This window comes from Meriones unguiculatus, chromosome 18 (assembly GCF_030254825.1).
Source record: "Meriones unguiculatus strain TT.TT164.6M chromosome 18, Bangor_MerUng_6.1, whole genome shotgun sequence".
NCBI lineage: Eukaryota > Metazoa > Chordata > Mammalia > Rodentia > Muridae > Meriones > Meriones unguiculatus.
In genome coordinates, this window is record NC_083365.1 from 19,917,615 (window position 1) to 19,937,377 (window position 19,763).

General features: G+C 41.0%; 1 protein-coding gene across 2 annotated transcripts in view; it reads right to left on the reverse strand.

Annotated features, from left to right (window-relative positions):
• Golm2 (golgi membrane protein 2) overlaps positions 1 to 19,763 on the reverse strand; it is a 67,087-nt gene that overhangs the window by 16,390 nt on the left and 30,934 nt on the right. For both annotated transcript variants that reach the window (XM_021649012.2, XM_021649010.2), the window contains exons 5-8: positions 17,980 to 18,121; positions 17,155 to 17,235; positions 13,243 to 13,344; positions 9,844 to 10,014 (exon numbers count right to left, since the gene is read on the reverse strand). In XM_021649012.2, the coding sequence (XP_021504687.1) occupies positions 9,844 to 10,014; positions 13,243 to 13,344; positions 17,155 to 17,235; positions 17,980 to 18,121 (496 nt within the window). The remainder of the gene's footprint in view (positions 1 to 9,843; positions 10,015 to 13,242; positions 13,345 to 17,154; positions 17,236 to 17,979; positions 18,122 to 19,763) is intronic.

Sequence of the window (19,763 nt, forward strand, 5' to 3'; positions counted from 1 at the left end):
AACTCCACAAAGCTCTTTTCTGGACTCAGAAAAAGCTCTTTTCATGCTTGAATGTGTGTCCACAAACATATGTCTTCATATATAGTAATTTAAAGGAACGAACAAATATAAATTCTGGATGTGGAAGCTTTATCCCTACTGGCAAGCTTTCAAGTGCTGGAAGGTGTGATCCATGCTGCTGGAAGAGAAAAGTAGTCATCAACCTTTTCCAGCTGTGAATTCTGTAAGCTACCATAACGAATGGTCTGGCAAGACAGGCCCACTGGAGCAAGTGTCATCAACACCATGGGAGTGACCACTTTCTGACTGGATGTCAGATCTGCTCCACAAAATGAAGCCCACAGGTGGCACTATTATAGGGGCCAAAAACCTGTGGCTACAGACTCTATAGGAAAACCTACAACGATTCTTCTCCTAACCAGATAGAGTATTAAACCAACTCCTACTGGCTTATCATTATAAATCCATCTCTCAGCCCTCATCGGTGGAGCTTCAAATTGTAGTAGATTGAGAGGAACATAGATACAATTGGTCAAGGCACAGAGACTAGGAGATTCTGAATGTTAACCCTCGACTGGACATGTCTACAAGAACTCTTCCTCTCAACACTCAGGGATTGCTGTGGAAGACATGGAAGAAAGTGTAAGAGCGAGAGGTGGTGGATGGCTACACGGAAGCAGTGTCTTATGAACTCAAAGGACAGCTGTTATGAATCCAGAGCAGTTGTTGACAGCATGTGCAAATCCCAACATGGAGAGTGGAAGTAGGCACCATGTCATACCCCTAGTTGAGAAATTACTGGCCACTGGTAACTGCTGGGAAAGGGAGAAGTCAGTTTTCTTTTTCTTTCTTTTTTGTTTTGTTCTTTTGAGACAGGGTTTCTCTGGGTAGTCCTGGCTGTCCTGGAACTTGATTTGTAGACCAAGCTGGTCTCCAACTCAGAGATCTGCCTGCCTTTCCTCCCTAGTGCTGGGACCAAAGGCGTGTGCCACCACCACCTGGCAGAAGCCGGTTTTCTTTATGAATAGCCCCACTTTAGTGGGAGGGCGCACATACAGGAATATAAAGGCAACATGGAAGACAAAACTGGGTAGCTAGGGAATAAGATGAATCCGAAAAGAGCTGGGACTGGGGTTTCACTGTGTAGCCTTGGCTGACCAGGAACTCACTTTGAAAACTGGGTTGACTTCAAAATCACAAGAGATCGGCCTGTCCTTGCCTCCCAAATGCTGGGATTAAAGCAATGTGCCACCACCCCTGGCCAAAAAGAAAAGCTTTAAGTGAGATAATTTAATGTGCAAATAATAGACCACAAGTACATCCCTTTCCTGGTTGTTCTTTGCCAACTTGACACAGCTAGAGTTACCTAAGGAAAGGAACCTCAGCTGAGGAAATGCCTGCATCAGATTGCCTAAAGGCTTTTTAATTAATGGTTTACTTGGCAAGCCCACTGTGAATGGTGCCACTCCTGGGGGCAAGTGGTCCTGGGTTGTATGAGAAAGAGGCTGAGCAAGTCAGGGAAATCAAGCCCGTAAGCAGTTCTCCTCCGTGGTCTCGACTCTAGTTACTGCCTTGAATTCCTGTTCTGACCTCCCTTCACCAAGGACCGTAAGCTGTTGGGGGAAATAAATCCTTCCCTACTCTAGTTCTTTTGGTAATCACATGTTATCAGAGTAACAGAAACCTAATTAAGATTATCTCAAAGGTAAAATGAAATTACTGAGAATGGTGAAACAAATGGACATAGGCATAGAGAAAAGCTGAATCATAAACTTCAAAGGGGAGGAAAAAGTAAAATCATCCAAGTATGGTGATGCACAGCTGTAAAACAACGTAGCACTGAGGAGGAGGTAATGGGTAGAAGAATCAGAAGTTCAAGGGTTTTTCAGCTAGTTCAAGAGTTCCAATCCAGCCTGGGAAAAGGAAAACAAAAACAAAACAAATAAACCCAAACAAACAAAACTACATTCTGGGACAATGAGAAGATGGCTCAGCAGGTGAGGGGCTTACCATTATGCCTGACAGTTGAAGCCTGGAAACCTACATGGTGCTAGAAGTGAACTGGCTTTGCTAAGCCATCCTCCAACCCTCCTATGCAAACTGTGGCACAATGCACACATATGCACACACTAAATAAATAAATAATGTAAAAATATTTTGAAGTGTTGCGTATGGTGGCTTATGCCTGTAATTTCAACATTCAGGAGGCTTGGGGCCTGATTTGTGTTTCAGATCAATCAGAGCTATACAGCAAGACTGTCTCCAACAACAAGGGGCTGAGATGGTGCAGTGGCTAAGAGCACTTGATACTCTTGCAGAGGAACTGGGTTCTGTTCCCAGCACCCACATCAGGAAACTTACAAATGCCTGTAACTCCAGTTTTAGGGAATCTAACATCCTCCTATGGAGGCCCTGGGCAGTTACATTTATATGGAAAATATACATACATTGAGGCACATAAAATAAATATTTAAAATATAAAACTAGAAGACCAAAACAAACAAACAAACAAACAAACAAAAACAAACCTCCCAAACGAACAGCAAACTTCTCCAAACAAAAAAACAAAACAAAACAAAAAAGAAATGGAGATTGTTGTAAGTCTGAAGATAGATATGCTCGAACACACACAAATAAAAGCCTTTTGTATCAAATTCAGCAAAGCATCAAGGCACAAAACAGACACAAAACCAGTACTAGTTCTAACTGCTAGCAATGAAGAATCTGAAAACTATCTGATTCACAATAACATAAGCAGAATAAAATAGTTAAGGATAAATTAAACCAAGGTGGCACAAAATTTGTATACAAACACCGCTGAAAGAAATTAAAGAAGACCTAAATAAATGGAAGGACGATATCATGGTGAAGATGGCAGTGTTCTCAAATGGGGTCTACAGTGTCAATGCAATTCCTGGCCTAACTGCTGGGACTAGGAATATGGTTCATGTGGTGAGGTGCTTGTTGCATAAGCACAAGCACTGAAATGATCCTTAGACCCCACATTAAAAAGAAAAGAGAGGGGCTGGAGAGATGGCTCAGAGGTTCAGATGGCGGCTCCCAACCATCTATAATAAAATCTGGTGCCCTCTTCTGGCAGACAGATGCACATGCAGACACAACACTATACATAATAAACAAAATCAAAAAGAAAAGAGAAAAGTTTGGCAAGGAGACACATGCACAAGAGTCGACGCAGGGAAGTGAAGATACAGCTTGGGGCCAGCTAACTGGTCATCCAGTCCTGCTGTATGAGTAAGCACCCAGTTCAGTGAGAAACCTGGCTTCAGAAAGTAAGGAAAAGCAACTGTAGAAGACATCAGTCACCGACCTCCACACACCTACACAAACAAACATGTGATGCGCGTGCACACTCATGCACGCTCACGGGATAACCAACTACTTTTAGAGGAGAACAGATCCTTAAAAAACAACCTCACAGAACTGCAATGGATTGTGCATAGCTCAAATAACCTAAAGAAAAAAAAAAAAAAACACAGCTGAATAATTCACATTTTACAGTCTCTACTGTGATGGATTCTGATAATCCTGACATTAAGGACAGACATATACATCATGGAACATAATTCATGATCCAGAATCAAACCTATATACTGGTGGTCAATCAATTTTTGGTAAGAATATTATGATCATTCAATGGAAGTCTTCCCCCTACCCACTTTGTGGTGTTAAGGTTTAAAATTTAAAAAGCAGCCCACAGAATTGAGAAAACTGCTGGGAGGTGGTGCACACCTTTAATCCCAGCACTCAGAAGGAAAAGGCAGGAGGATCTCTCAGTTTAAGGCCACCCTGGTCTACATAATGAGTTCCAGCAGGACAGTCAGGACTACACAGAGAAACCCTGTCTAAAAAGAGAGAGAGAGAGCCAGGTCATGGTGTGCATGCTTTTAATCCCAGCACTTGGGAGGCAGAGGCAGGCGGATCTCTGAGTTCAAGGCCAGCCTAGACTATATAAGTTAGTTCAGCCAAGGCTACACAGAGAAACCCTGTCTCGAAAGACAAAAAAAAAAAAAAAAAAAAGAGAGAGAGATGCACACAGTATAGCTAAGGGGTCTAGCACCCAATACACATAGTGAAATAATAGATATAATAGCCCCACTATCCAATATATAAAAAACTCTTACAACTTAATAACAACAAAAATAAAAAACAATACAATTTTAAAACTGGGCAAAAGACTTGAATGGACATTTCTCCAAAGAGGATATACAAATAAAACACCAAAAGGAGCTCAGTCTTTAGACACACAAACCAAAACCAAAAGAACTGATCCCTAGGATGCCGGTGCAAGGTGAGCTGCGACTGATCCCCAGCGATGAAAAGCAAACAAGGAGAATGAGATACCCCATCACATCCAGTAGGTTGGCAGCACAGAGAGAAGAGGGGCAGGGAAGGGAAAAAGAGTACGTTTTGCTGGCAGGAAATGTAGTCCAGGCTGGCCTCCAACCCACTATGGAAAGCTGAGACTACAAATATGTCTGTTTTTATGTGGTGCTGGCAATAAAAGACAGGACAGGGATTCCTGCATGTTAGCAAGCATTCTACCAACTAAGCCATATTCCCTGCCCTGGAACTCTTCCAGATTTCGGGGAGGAATGTATTAATAAGATGGTGCAGCTGTTATGGAAAACAGCCTGGCAGTTCCTCAAAAAGCTAAACATAGAATTATTATGTGACTCAGCAATTCCACATCTAGGTACATAGCCAAAAGGCTGAAAACAGGTGTCTAGCAAGGGATCGACACGGGAATCTTCATGGCAGCACTCCTTATAAAAAGTCAGAAAGAAACAAGTAGCCATCAGTAAATGAATAAACAAGATGCAACCATAAACGATTACTATCTAGCTTACAAAGGAATAAAACCGTGATACAAGCTGTAGCACACTAAGACTGGAAACACGCTAAAAAGCCAGGCACTGAAGGGCAGCTTCTCATTTGCTGTGACCTTGAACCTAGGATCTTCCTTCTCTGCCTCTCAGGAGTGGGGGCTGGGGGTGGGAGGGCTCACGGAGCGTACCGCCACATTTGGTTTACACCACGTATTTTATGATTCCACTTACTGAAATATCTACAATACAGATTGGTGGTTGCTAGCGGCTCTTAAGAAAAAACAGGGAATGACAATTTAATGGGCTCAGGGTTCTTCTGGCTGCTCTTCCAGAGGACAAGGGTTCAGTTCTCGGCACCCACATGGTGGCTTACAACTGTCTGCGACTCTAGTTCCAGGAAAGCCAGAATCCTCCTTTGGTCTCTGTGGGGACTTGCACATGCTTCACTCCCAAAATACACACAGGTTTTAAAAATTTAATTAATTAATTAAAGAAAATGCATAAATAAAGACTTCTACCAAGAAAGGCATTGAAGTAGGATAAACATTTAAAAAGTCATTTATTAGCTGGGCACGGTGATGCATGCCTGTAACCCTAGCATTCTGGGAGGCAGAGGCAGGCAGATCTCTGTGAGCTTCAAGGCCAGACTAGTTTACAAAGTAAATCCAGGGGGGCTGGAGAGATGGCTCAGAGATTAAGAGCACTGTCTGTTCTTCCAAAGGTCCTGAGTTCAATTCCCAGCAACCACATGGTGGCTCACAGCCATCTTTAATGAGATCTGGTGCCCTCCTCTGGCTTGCAGGCAAAAATGCAGACAGAACACTTAAAAAAATTAAAAAAAGAAAAAAAGTTGGGATGGTGGCTATTAAAAAAAAAAAAAAAAAAGTAAATCCAGGACAGCCAAGGCTATACAGAGAAACCCTGTTTCAAAAAACCACACACACATGCACACACACACAAGGCACTTATTATAGGGTAATATCTGAATTATTCTAAAACTCATTAGAAGTACATTAAAACAATCTTCAGGATAAGCGATTTTTAAAAATCAAAATACAGATTACATACCAGGAAAGCATTAAAATAAAGTTGCTCATATGAAACAACATAGGCAGCCAGGCTGCTCAGCAGGCTGAAGAAGAGGGTCACTTAAGCCCAGTGACCTGAACTCCTTCCTGTTCAGGTCAGCCTGAGCAACACAGTGAGATCATGTCTCAAAATTAATAAAAGATTTTTAAAAAAACCAGGCCATCAGAAAGTATGGCTGGAAACTGAACCCAGGACCTTGTACATGCTAGAGAAGTGTGCTGTTTCTGAGCTACACCTCCAGCCTCACTAACACACCCTGAAGGAACTGTTATATTGGAAATACTCGATAAGAGACAGAGCACAGGGCAACAGATACAGATATCTGCAGGGACGGGAGAAAACGGCTCTGAAGAAGAATGTGATGACCTAACAGCTGCAAAGCTGGCTAAGTGCTTGACTTGGTAATTTCATTCTTTGAACTACACTTGAATTCAAAGTAGGGGCAATAAACAATCTGGAAAAAAAACAGTCAGAACCATGACAACTAAAATAGGAAAATATGAAAAAATATAAATAGTAAGAGTAAAAGGTACAAAACTGAAAAAAAATATATATGTTAATATGTATATGTGGGCTGGGCAGATGGCTAAGTGGGTAAACATATGCTAAAGTATGAAGACCTGAGCTCAAAACCCAGGATCCACGGAAAAGCCAGGCATATAACCCAAGCAACAGTATTCCTGTGAGTAGACGGGAGGCAGAGACAGGAAAGTTCAGGAAGCTCAAGAGCGGGCTGGAGAGATGGCTCAGAGGTTAAGAGCACTGACTATTCTTCCAGAGGTTCTGGGTTCAATTCCCAGCAACCAGGTGGTGGATCATAACCATCCATAATGAGATCTGGTGCCCTCTTCTGACCTGCTGACACACATGCAGGCAGAATACTGTATACATAGTAAATAAATAAATCTTAAAAAATTAAAAAAAAAATAGTCAAAATAGAAATCCAAGAGCCAGCTGGCCTGGTGAATACAGTGAAAACAACAGACCAGAACCTATCCCACAAGGCGAAGGGAAGAGCCAGCGTGGAAAGTGAGGAACAAGCACACCTCAAGTTATCCTCTGGCCACTCAAGCACTGTGGTGCATGGGCCTACATTCACACACACAGAATATGTATATATTTTGTGTGCATGTGCATGTATATTAATATCAAGTACAAAATTACTGGATTAAGATGGCTTCTCTTCCAGAGGACCTGGGTTCAATTCCCAGCACTCACATGGTGGCTCACAACTGCCTATAACTCCTATTCCATGAATCTGATACCCTCTTCTAGTCTCTACAGGCACCATGCACGTGAGTGGTACACAGACATAACACCCAGGCAAAAACATCTTATACATAAAATTAACAACAAAAAAAGTAAAATCAAAAGGTATGTAAGAGAGATAGTATAGTGGTACATGCTTGTAATGCCAATGCTCAGGAAACTGAGAAGGGAGAGGACTACAAGTTCTAGGTCACCCTAAGCTAAATAGCAAGACCCTGACCCATTACCACATAAAGGGCATATAACAAATAACATTAACTAAAGTGAATTTTAAAACAGTACTGTGGGGACTGGAGAGACGTACAGTGGTTTAGAGCACTTGCTCTTGTTGCAGAGACCTAGGTTCAGCTCCCAGCACCCAAATGGTGGCTCGTAATTGTCTGTAACCTCAGTTCTAGGAGGCCCAACACGGTCTTGTGGCTTCCAAGGGCACTGCAAGTACATGGTACATACACATGCATGTAGGCAAAACACATACATCTCTTTTTTAAAAAATGTACATGCATATATATATATAAATATATTTCTTCATATACATTAATGATACATGAAAAACAATTTAAGGCTCAGTGGGGCTCTTTCCAAAATGTTATAGAGAATAATTTCCCAGATTTACAGACATTCTTTACTTACAGATTGATCTATGAGTACGTAAATACAAATCAACACTAGCCTATCATTCTGTAGAATCAATGTTATAAGAGAATTGGCTGACAAATTAAAATGTATTATTATAAGCTTATTTTTTAAGACTTATTGTTTGTGTGGTATGGATGTGTGCACACGTGTATGCGGGCAGCACATGCGTGATGTAGCACATGTGTGCGGAGGCCAGAGGACTTTGCAAAAGTCAGTTATCTTTTTACCCTGTGCTGGTCCTCGGGATCAAACGCAGATCATCATGCTTGCCAGCAAGCACTTTTACTCACTGAGCCATCTTACCAGTCCTCTATTAGTATATATATTTTTCCTTTTTCTGAGAGAATTGCATGTCTCACAAAGTCAATATGTACCAAGGATGACCTTGAACCTCATACTCCTGCTTCTTGAGTAAACTCATGGTTTATGTGGAACTGGGAATAAAATCCAGGGCTTCATACATCAAGCATTCTATCAACTGAGATGCAGCCTCAGGATCTGTTCCCACAACCCCACCACCCCTTTTTGTGAGACAAGGTATCACTACGCAGTCCAGGCTGGCCTTGAACTCATTAACCCTGGTTGGTTTAAAATTTGTGATCCTCCTGTCTCAGCCTTCAAAGTGCTTAGGAGTTTAGGTGTTAGCCACTAGGACCAATTCATCTAAACCTCTTGTTTAATGTTGACCTCTGTCCTTGTTGAGAGGAACGGTTTTTGGTTGGTGATGGTTAAGAAGATCTAGAAGGAATGAAGAGACAAGCCTCTGGCATGTCTGTGGACGAGGGTCCAGATTAGATGGTTGAAGCAAGCTGCACGCTCCACTCTAACTGTGGGTGGTGTCCCCTGTGGGCCGGGATCCCAGACTGAATAAGGAGAGCATGAGCTGAGCACCCTCAGCACGCTCCATGCCTGGCCTGAGGAGGCACTGTGAAGCAGCTGCCTCAAGCCCCTGCGGACATGCCTTCCCCAACTTGATGTGCTGCACCTGAAACTGTGAGCCAAAACGAATACACCTTTCCTTAACCTGCTTCCTTCATGTATCTTGTCACAGCAGTGAAACAAGTACCTAACGCACAGGCCTATTCCACAGTAGGACTTTAAAAAATTTCTTTCTCACACATTTAAGATATTAGCTACATTCTTACAAATAAAATATTTATGTAGTATTTTAATCAAGATGCACAAATATGCTTTAAAATATCATGGAAGGAAAGCCAATTAATATCCAAACTTAATATGCATATAAACACACATATAAGTAACTGTTAGAAAACAACAGAAGTATTTGAATGAATACTTCTCAACCTGTAAGAAACCTAAACACTCTGTCCTCATACTGAAGGGAAAAAGAAGCCATGAAAAGAAAACAGAATAGAAAGCAGTTTAAGGAGCTGACCTAAGGAACAGCTTCGACACTAAATTCTCTGCTACCATGGGTTTCCTTATAGGTACCAAGAATCCACTAACTAGAGTTACATATATTCCCAGAAATGTTAACAAAATCAATGTCTCTGAAGTAACTAAGCAACATATTTCATTCCACAGTGCTGCGAGTATGCTCACACCTACGCGAGACAGAAACAACTGAAAGGGATGGAGGAGGACATAATACTGCACTTCCCATTACAGCAGCCTCACCAGGTTCCTGTTCTCCCCAAATACTCTACTTTTCAAAACTATTCTCCGCCCTCCTAATCAAAGTTTCCAGGAGTTAGATTCATTTCTCTAAAAAAGTTTCAATGTACAAGAACAAAGCATTTTTTCAAAGAAATCAACTCACCTGAAATTTAACAGTGACCATGATAAGCCTTTTATAATTTCTTCAGACTAGTTTCTGTCTACGTAAAACCTATTTTTTTAAACTTTAACAGAACCATACTTTCTTTTTACATATTTTTTTTAGAGCATAACAATGAGACCACAATTCAGTCTTGCAAAGACAAACATTATATTTAATGAGCTCCTGTTAGCATAGTATTCATCAATCAATTCTTACTTTGCTTCAATTTGTGGAAATCATTGACTCTGTCCCTGGTGGCCTGCTTTAGTGTGTCTGTTTGAATTCTGGGTTCCCGCTCCAGGTTTGAGCCTGGAATTAAGTGCTGAAGAGGATTTGAAGGGTTCTGTTTTGAAGTGCCAGGATTTTCATTCTGATTTAGATGTGAACCTGTGGTATAAAAAGAGCAAATTAAAAGATTTGTGATTCTTTTCTTCTTCTGCTTTTTTTTCCCCCCTTCTTCAGAAACAGGGTTTCTTTGTGTAGCCCTGGCTGTCCTGAAACTCACTCGATAGACCAGGTTGGCCTCAAACTCAGAGATCCACCTGCCTCTGCCTCCTGAGTACTGGGATTAAAGGCACAGGCCACCATGCCCGGCTAAGAATTTAACATACCCCACCTTGAGGACTGAACACAGGGCTGAGGAAGCCCTCCACTGAGTTAAATCCTTAACCCAATAATGTAATTTTTTAATTAATTATGTATTTGCTTTATATCCCAACTGAGGAATGTATTTTTTTAAATATTTATTTATGTATTTATTTATTATTTATACAACGTTGTGCCTGCATGTACATCTGCTCACCAGAAGAGGGCACCAGATCTCATTATAGATGGTTGTGAGCCACCATCTGGTTGCTGGGAATTGAACTCAGGACCTCTGGAGGAGCAGTCAGTGCTCTTAACCTCTGAGCTATCTCTCCAGCCCTGGGGAATGTATTCTTTAACAAAACAATTTCATATGACCTGCTTTAGAAAAGCAAAAATCCATGGCCTCTGACAGTGGGAGATCACAGAGCTGGTTTGTGATTAAACTTTACTCTATTATATCAAATGCCAGTTGATCTGTGGCTAAGTTTCTCCACCACTGACTATAAGCCTTATCCAATTCTGTCTCTGGGTTTCTCCAGTAGAAATGACACTCATTTCTTCTCACTCTACACAGCTCCTAGAAATCTCTAAGATCCACCAGGGTTTTGACACTTTTAATATCTATGTCATCTTTATCTATACAATGATTCATAGCTGTTCTCATTCTTTCTCTTTCTTCCAGCATTGAGGATAGAAATTATAGTTTCATACTAGCTAGGGAACTGCTCTATGACTAAGCTGCATCCCCAGCCTACTAGACTCTTAATGCCTCACAGCTCTGAAATCAGAAAGTTCCTCAGCCAGCAATCTCCACATCTTTTGTGTGTGTTCATGTGAACGTGTGCATGTTTGTACGAGTATGTGTAGAGGTCACAGGTCACCTGTAGGTATTATTCCTTAGGAGTGTCTACTTTGTTTTTGATTGGACCTGGGGTTTTCTGAGTTGACCACATGAGATAGCCAATAAGCGTCAGGGACAGAACTGTCTCCACCTACTGGTGCTGGGTGGGACTGCAAGAGCAGGTTGTGCCCAGCATTTCGCTGGGACGCGGAGGGTCACTTAGGCTGAATGCTTGTGTAGCAAGCACTTCACTGATGAACCATTTCCCTAATCCTTGCTTCTGTTTTGTTCTTTACCATCATCTCCTCAAAGCAGCTCCTTTCAGTCACGTTAGGAGAATACTATTGGTGTTCAGTAGAAAACAAACATATTCCTAAGTTAAGTGTTTAATAGGAATACCAATGTATAGAAAGCTTCTATGAGATGCTACACATTTTGAATAGGTGACTCTCTTTTAGCTGGCAGGAATAAAGGGAATACAGATCAAACTGGTACAACAAATAATTCTTGTGATCTTAAGTAAAAGACTAAAAATCTATTAAGTAAATACAGTTTACTTGGATCTCTTCATTTTATCAATTTGAAACAGTTTCATGTTAGCCCAGGCTCTCCTCAAACTAGGTACACAGTAGATGATTGTGGTAGTTGAATAAGAATGGCCCACAGCTATGCTAGTCACCAGAAGTGGAACTGTTTGAAAAGATTAAAGGATTAGAAGGATTAGGAGGTGTGGCCTTGTTGGAGGGTGTGTCACTGGGGTGGACTTTGAGGTTTCAAATGTCCACACAAGGTGAGGCTTTCTCCCTGCTGCCTGTGGCTCAGAATGTAAGCCCTCAGCACCCCTGTCTGTCTGCCTGCTGCCATATGCTTATAGTCTAGGCCTCTAAAATTATAAGCAAGGTCCCAATTAAATACCTTTTCCCCCCTAAGTAAGAGCTGCCTTGCTCATGGTGACTCTTCACAGCAACAGAAAAGTGACTAACAATGATGATCTTGACTTCCTGGTCCTCATGTCTCCACTTCCAAGTGTTGAGATGACAAGCATGCATCACCACTATGGTGGTTTAAATATGAATGGCCTCCACAGGCTCACAGATTTGAGTGCTTGGTCATTTGGTACTACTTGACAGGGATTAGGAGGTGTGGACGTCTTAAAAGTGGGTGTGGCCTTGTTGGAGGAAGGTGGATCATTGTGAAATGGACTTAGAGGCTTCAAGACCCAGCTACTCTCCAGCACCATGTCTGTCTGCATGCCATCATGCTCCTGCCATGATCATAATGGACTAAATTTCTGAATCTAAAAGCCAGTGCCAATTAAATGCTCTCTTATAGGAGTTGCTATGGTCACAGTGCCTTTTAACAGCAATAGAGAACACTGACTAAGACAACCATACTACTCAACATTTTTTGTTTGTTGAGACAGGGTCTCACTACACAAAGCTCAGGCTGGCCTTGCATTTGAGATAATCCTCTGCCTCAGCCTCTTGAGTTCTAGAATTACAGGTATGAGTCATCATGCCCACTTTAAAATCCGATTTTTAAATTTAATTTTTAACACATCTATCTATCTATCTATCTATCTATCTATCTATCTATCTATCTATCTATCTATCTACTTGTGTGTGTATGTGCACATGCGTGTGCATTAATCAGAAAACAACTTAAAACTTTTGGGAGTTGATTCTTTCCTTCTACCAAACTCAGGAACCAAACTCAGGTTGCCAGACTTCGTGTCAAGTGCCTTCAGCTGATGAACCACGTAGGCAGCATTTGTGTTATTTCTGAGGGTGCCTCACGTGGCCCAGGCTGGTCTTGAGGTAATGGGATGATTTTTAACTGCTGACCCTTCTACGTCTACCTCTGGGGTACTGGTAGAATCAGCACAGACCACCGGCCAGTTTGATGTGGTGGTGGAGTCAGAACCCAGGGCTTTACATGTTCTATGCTAGTACTCTCCCAGTACTAGTACTAGATCACATTCTAGTACTAGATCACATTCTAGTACTAGATCACATTCCCAGACGCAGAAGTGCAGTTTTAGATGACTATCTCTAAATCAGGAGATTCTGCCAATCATTTAAAAATGCTACCTCACCATGCTGCTGAACAGCATATTCTACTTTCTCTATAGTAACCCCTGAGCAGTAAGTTGATTCTCAAATACAATGGTAAGTGAGACTTTATACCTGCAGCAGCCATGTTTGGTGGGAGAGGCTGTCCAGTTGGAACATGGGAGACTGTCTGATGACTTTCATGTGGAGAAGCTAACACAGGGGGCTTCTTTAAAGCTTAAAAGAAAAAAAAAATCCACATTATTCACTGTGATTTTTAAAAGCCAAACACCATGAATCAATTTATATTGCAGTAATCCTACCTATGCTTATCCAAACTTTGTAATCCCTATCCTTGGCATATTACAAACCTCTTGTATGGTTATAATTGATACATTGTACTATCTAGTCTGTCTTGCTGACTACCATATTCTAAAAGCTCCTAGCACAAAATACGCATTAAGCAAAGATTTTATGAATAAACAAACAAGTTATCTCTTCAAAAATAATGGCTTACAACCATGAGACCCTTTTAAATAAATAATTATAAGATTAAATAATGTAAAAACTACACTTGCAGATTAGGTAAAACATTAAGAATATGGTACCCTCAGTTGCTCAAAGTTGTTTTGTGTTTTTTTTTTTTTTTTATTACATTTGTATTTACTTATGCTGTGTAGATGAGTATGTTGGGAACAGGGAGAGCCAAGATACCACAAAGTGACCTATGGGGACTGAACTCAGATCATCATGTTTGTTGGCAGGTGCCTTTACCCACTGAGCCATCCTGCTGAACCCTCAAAACAAAGCAAAACAAAACATAAGTTTTACTTATTTATGTAAGACAGGGTGTCTCACACTGTAGCTTAGGTAGGATTGGAATTCAATATTCAGCCCAGGCTGGCCTCAAATATGTGGCTATCACTATTGTTCTCATGCTGAGATTACAGGCATGAGCTACCATGAAAAAAATTTTTTTAATAATTCATTTAATTTTATGTGCATTAGTGTTAAAGTGCCAGATTCCTTGGAGTTGGCACTACAGACTGTTGTGAGCTGCCATGTGGGTGCTGGGAATTGAACCCGGTCCTTTTAGAAGAACAGACAGTGATCTTAACCACTGAGCCATCTCTCTAGCCCCAGGTCTGGAATTTTTACTTTCTATTTCTTTCTTTCCTTCCTTCCTTCTTTCTTTCTTTTTTATTTATGTTCCTATTTGTTTATTTCTGGTTTTTCAAAACAGGGTTTCTCTGTGTAGCCCTGGCTGTTCTGAACTTACTTTGTAGACCAGGCTGGCCTCAAACTCACAGCGATCCCCCTGCCTCTGCCTCCCTGAATGCTGGGATTACAGGTGGGGACCACCACACCCATCTTACTTTGTATTACTTAAACATTTCTTTTGAGTGTGTGTGTGTGTGTGCGTGTGTGTGCACGCGTGTGTGTGTGCGCGTGTGCATGTCCATGTGCACCTGAGTGTATGTATGTGCACCGTGAGCCTGTGGTGTGGAGAAGAGGGGTCAGCTCGCCCGAAATGGAGTTGCAGATGTTTGTGGGTTGCCGTGTGTGTGCTGAAACCTGAACCTGGTTTCCTTACAAGAGTAGTACATACTCTGAACCATCTCTTAGGCCCCTGGAATTTTTATATTTAAGATGGAAAATGCTATTTGTATAAAGAACTTTACTAGTAAGAAGGTATTTAGAGTTAGAAATTTCTTCTCTCTTAAGAAATGAAGGGAAGCCGGATGTGGTTGCGTACCTTTTTAATCCCAGCACTCTGGAGGTAGGGGCAGGCGGATCTCTGTGAGTTCAAGGCCAGCCTGGTGTACAGAGTGAGTGTAACAGCCAGGGCTACACAGAGAAACCCTGTCTCAGGGAAAAGAAGAGATTATTTTTTACATATCACCACTCACTCCCATATGAGTAGAAGAACATGACAACAGAGCAGACAGTTGACAAGCAAACTAAAAAGAAAGAAAACAAAAGGGAAAGAAAAAAAATAGAAGCTCCTATCTATGAAGACTGGCACATTTTATTTCTCAAAGATCGGTGCTGTAAATGTGACAGTATATGATCCTATTTTATATTTTTGCTGGATACAGAACCAGCTTTCCTTTGAGGTTAGAGGACAAAACCCTTAATTCTGGCTTTGAAGAGATAGATAAAACTGAGTATGTCACTGTTGGTTTTTGGAGACAGGGTTTCTCTGTAGCTCTGGTTGTCCTGGAACATGCTTTGTGGACCAGGCTGGCTTCAAACTGACAGAGATCCAACTGCCTCTGCCTCCTAAGTACTGGGTTTACAGGCATGGGCCAACATGCCTGGCTTGACATCAAATACATGTAAATCTTTCTTTCCCTACTTCTACAACATATAAGGCTAATATGAACATGGTAGTATCATGACAGAAGCCGCTGTTCATATGTTCAAAAAGAGCTTCCCACCCTACATCAAGCTTTAAGATGAATACTAAAGGTTTTGTCATTTTAGGCTGCTGCAATTTGAGGGTGTCTATTAAGAGATCACTTTATTGTCTATGCTAAATAGCACATATTACTTGCTTCATTTTTACAGTTTGCTTACATGATTTTGTCTCTTATCATTACATAGTTTCTAAATTTAAGTAAACAAGAAGTCTGGCATTTACTCTGAGGAAAACATCAGTCACATACACAGAGCAGGTTCTCTGCATCACTCTGTCACCGTTACACCTTGTTTCCACTGCCATCTACAACACACTTCTACACACAAAGCAGCTGGTAACACCAGCTAAAGCCTTTAAAGACTAGCACTTCACTAGAATCAACAGCGTGATTGTGACTTGGTAACAGACCCAGGGGCAGCTTTTTCCTGTCTATAAATCTGCTGGTCAATACTGTCCTTAGCACATGCCGTAAGACAAAGGGAGGGTGATTCTTGGCCTTTTGGCTAAGATCAAGTACAGACGACAGAGCATCTCTATTACTAAATAATAATCATTCATGTTAAGATTTATATTATAATGCCTCCTGCTCAAGAACAAGGTGACTTTAAAAATAAACTATGGCAAGCCTGGCTTGGCAGTGCATGCCCAGCACTGGCGGGCAGAGGCAGGCAGATCTCTGTGTGTTCAATAGCCTGGTCTACACAGTGAGTCCAACACAGCCAGAGCTATTAAAAAACAAAAAACCAAAACCAAAACCCTATGGCTTAGATCAGTGTTTCTCAACCTGTGGGTCATGACCTCTTTGGGGGTTGAATAGCCCTTTCACAGGGATTAAAGATCATAGGAAAACATAGATATTTACATTACGATTCATAATGGTAGTAAAATTACTGCTATGAAGTAGCAATGAAGATAAATAATTTTATCCCTGTGGGTCATCACATAAGAGACTATATTAAAGGGTTGAAGAATTAGAAAATTTGAGAATCACCAGTTTAGACAGAAAGGTAAACAAGGCTGGATTAAACAAACAAAGCTTTATAAGACTCCCAGAGAAGCTTAGAAGTGATATAACAGCAGGTATTTTCATGTGTATTTGTCTCTCTTTCAATTGGTTTTATACTTAACAAAAGCTTCATAAAATTTACATTAAAAAAGAAATCCTGGCAATTGGCCAGAGAGATGGTCCAATAGGTTAAGGCAACTACCACCAAGCCTAACAACCTGAGTTTGATCCATCCCCCACAGATTGTCCTCTGACCTTCACACATATACATACATAAACAAATAAATGCAATAAAAGGTTTGTTTTAAATTCTGGCAATTAATGGGCAGCATCAATCACATATCTGTAGGTTTTCTATATCCTATCAAAACAAACAAACAAACAAACAAACAAAAAACCAAACTGAGAACAGAGTATGGTAGTACATGCCTGAAACCCCAGCACTCAGGACGCTGATGCAGGAAAAGTTCAAGACCAGCCTGTACTTCACAAAGTTCAAAGCCAGGCTGTGCTACCTTCGTAGTTGCAGTCTGTCTCCAAACAACAACATAGAAGAGAATGGGGCCACATAAAAACAACATAACCACTTCAGTTCAATTCTCCTGTAACTTTCACTTACCAGCAGGAGCATCATCTGCTTTTGCTAGGTCATTCTCTTCTACCCCAGGCATCCCTGCGTCACCAACTCGCTTGACTTGCTCTGCCCAGGAGACAAAATAAGGTACAATTAATGTTTCGAAGGAAAGTAAAAATCAGTTTCTAAAGCCACAGATCACAAGTGAATACCTTGTCTGGAACTCAGTTTTATTTCCTGCCCCGCCCCCAACATGAACTCTCTGTGCAGCCCTGGCTGTCCTGGAGCTCTGTAGACCAAGCTGGCCTCAAACTCACAGAGATACGCCTGCCTCTGCCTCCCAGGATTACAGGCATGCATCACTGAGACCTGCTCGGTTTTTTTCCTTTTCATTAAAAAAGAAAAGAAAGAATACGGTCCTCAGCATGTGTGTGCATGTCTGTGTGCACATGTGGCAGGCAGCTCTTTCCCTCCACTGCGGGGGCAGGGCCTCTGCTGTGTGTGCTGCACACACAACAGACTAGCGGGCCTGACCCTTCCAGAAGTCTGTCTCCGCCTCCTGCCTCATTGTAGGAGTCGGGGGTTGCAGATGTGTGCCATGACGTGCAACTTACTAATGCGGATGCGAGGGACTCTGGTAGCCATGCTTGCACAGCTAGTGCTTTTATCATCTGACCCAACTCCCCAGCCCTGATACAGTTTTAACTAAAATACCTAGCTTTTTTCTCTTCTATCATAGAACCAAAAGTTTAAACAATATAGACATTAAATCATCTCAGAACTAAAATCAAACAAGTTTTTAATGACCGAACATATTTCACAACAGGAAGAAATGGCCAATATTCTATCAACACAAAATAATAATATTACCTTTCCCATGTGCAATATGATTGCTTGAGGGTTCCTCATTCTTATTTGCATCATTTTCAGCAACACTTGGAATATTTTTAGGTGCTACATGATCCTTCATACCCAATTCTTTTCCATCATTTGATTGAATCTTGTGGGTCTCCTGTTGTTGGATAAAGATTTGGTAACAATAAGTATTTTTCAGCTTTGAATAATTAAGATCCTGATAAAACTATTAAAGTGTGTGTATGTGCTCAAGCAATGTGTATGTATGAGCACATACACACACATTAATACCAGTACCAGGCATATGGAATCAGAGGATAACTTGTGGAAGTCATTTCTTTACTTATATCGTGTGGGAAGTGGGCCAGGTCACCAGGCTTATTGACAAGTGCCCTAACCCACTGAACCATCTAAGGGCTACAGAAAGTATATTTTAAAAAACAAGTTAACATAGATGTTTTCCTTCTAATATTAAAACCTTTGTGTGAATGGATAAATTTTAAATAGTCTGCTTGCCCACCTGCCCTTTCTTCTTTTGAGAAAAAAGGTCACAGTTTATGCTGCCTAGAACTTCCTAGGTAAGCTAGACCAGGCTAGCCACAAATGTATGGTGGTTTTCTTGCCTCTGCTACCCAAGTGCTGGGATTATAGGTACAACACACCATGTAGCGTCTTTGATATAAGACAACTTTCTTAAAACAAAACCAATGTTTCTGTGGTTTAGTGAAGGGATCCTTGTTGCTTCTAAGGAAACTTTTTATTATGAAATAATTTCATCTATATCTACCTATCTATCTATCTAGGTTTTCAAGACAGAATTTCTCTGTGTAGCCTGGCTATCCTGGAACTCACTCTGGCATTGACACGCTGGACCAGGCTAACACTGAACTCTGAGATCTGCCTGCATCTGTCTCGTGAGTGCATTGCACCACCACTGCATGGTATGAAATAATTGAGATTTTTGTAAATTAACTGCCACCCACCCAGTTTCTCCTAACATTAAAGTTAGTATTACCATGATACACTTGTAAAACCAAGACAACAGCATTACTGGGCTGGAGATCTGGCTCAGTTGGTAGCTCGCTTTCCTATCGTGTATAAAGCCCTGGGCTGGGTCCCCAGAAGTGCATAAGCTGGGCAGAGTGGCATACATCTCTAATACCAGCATACAGGAGACAAAGGTCACCCTTGGCTACACTGGAAATTTAAGGCCCATTTGAGCTACACAAGACCCTGGATCAAAAGGAAAAAAGGAAAAACAACAACAAAAAAAGACAGACAGAAAGAAGATACAATTATTATTATTAACTAAACTTCAGATTTCATGCAGAGTTTTTTTAACCAGTTTTTCTACCATGTCTCTTTTCCATTCTAAGACCTAGCTCAGTACACTATAAGGTGTTTTAGTCTTCAAGTCTCCTTATTCTCCCCTGGTCTGCATAGTTTTTCTGTCCTTGTATCACAAAAATAAAAAAAAATTATTTAATGATACTAGATTGTGAATTTTTAATATTATCTCCATGTCATGATATAGTATTCTTTTAAGTTTTCAGCTTTTGTCATCTATTTTTGTCAAGATAGCATGAAAAATAACTAATAACAGCTTGCAATGAATGGCAAAACACCCCAGCAAACATTTCTCCTTCCTTTCACATTCCACTATTCTCCTCTAAACTTCCAGTGTCTTAATACTAACTACACCCAGGACATCCACAATGGCTGATCACTCAAGCCTGCCTTCTTCCACTAGCCTGTTCTTACACTCTTCAAAGTTGAGACAGATAAACAGCAACTGTTTC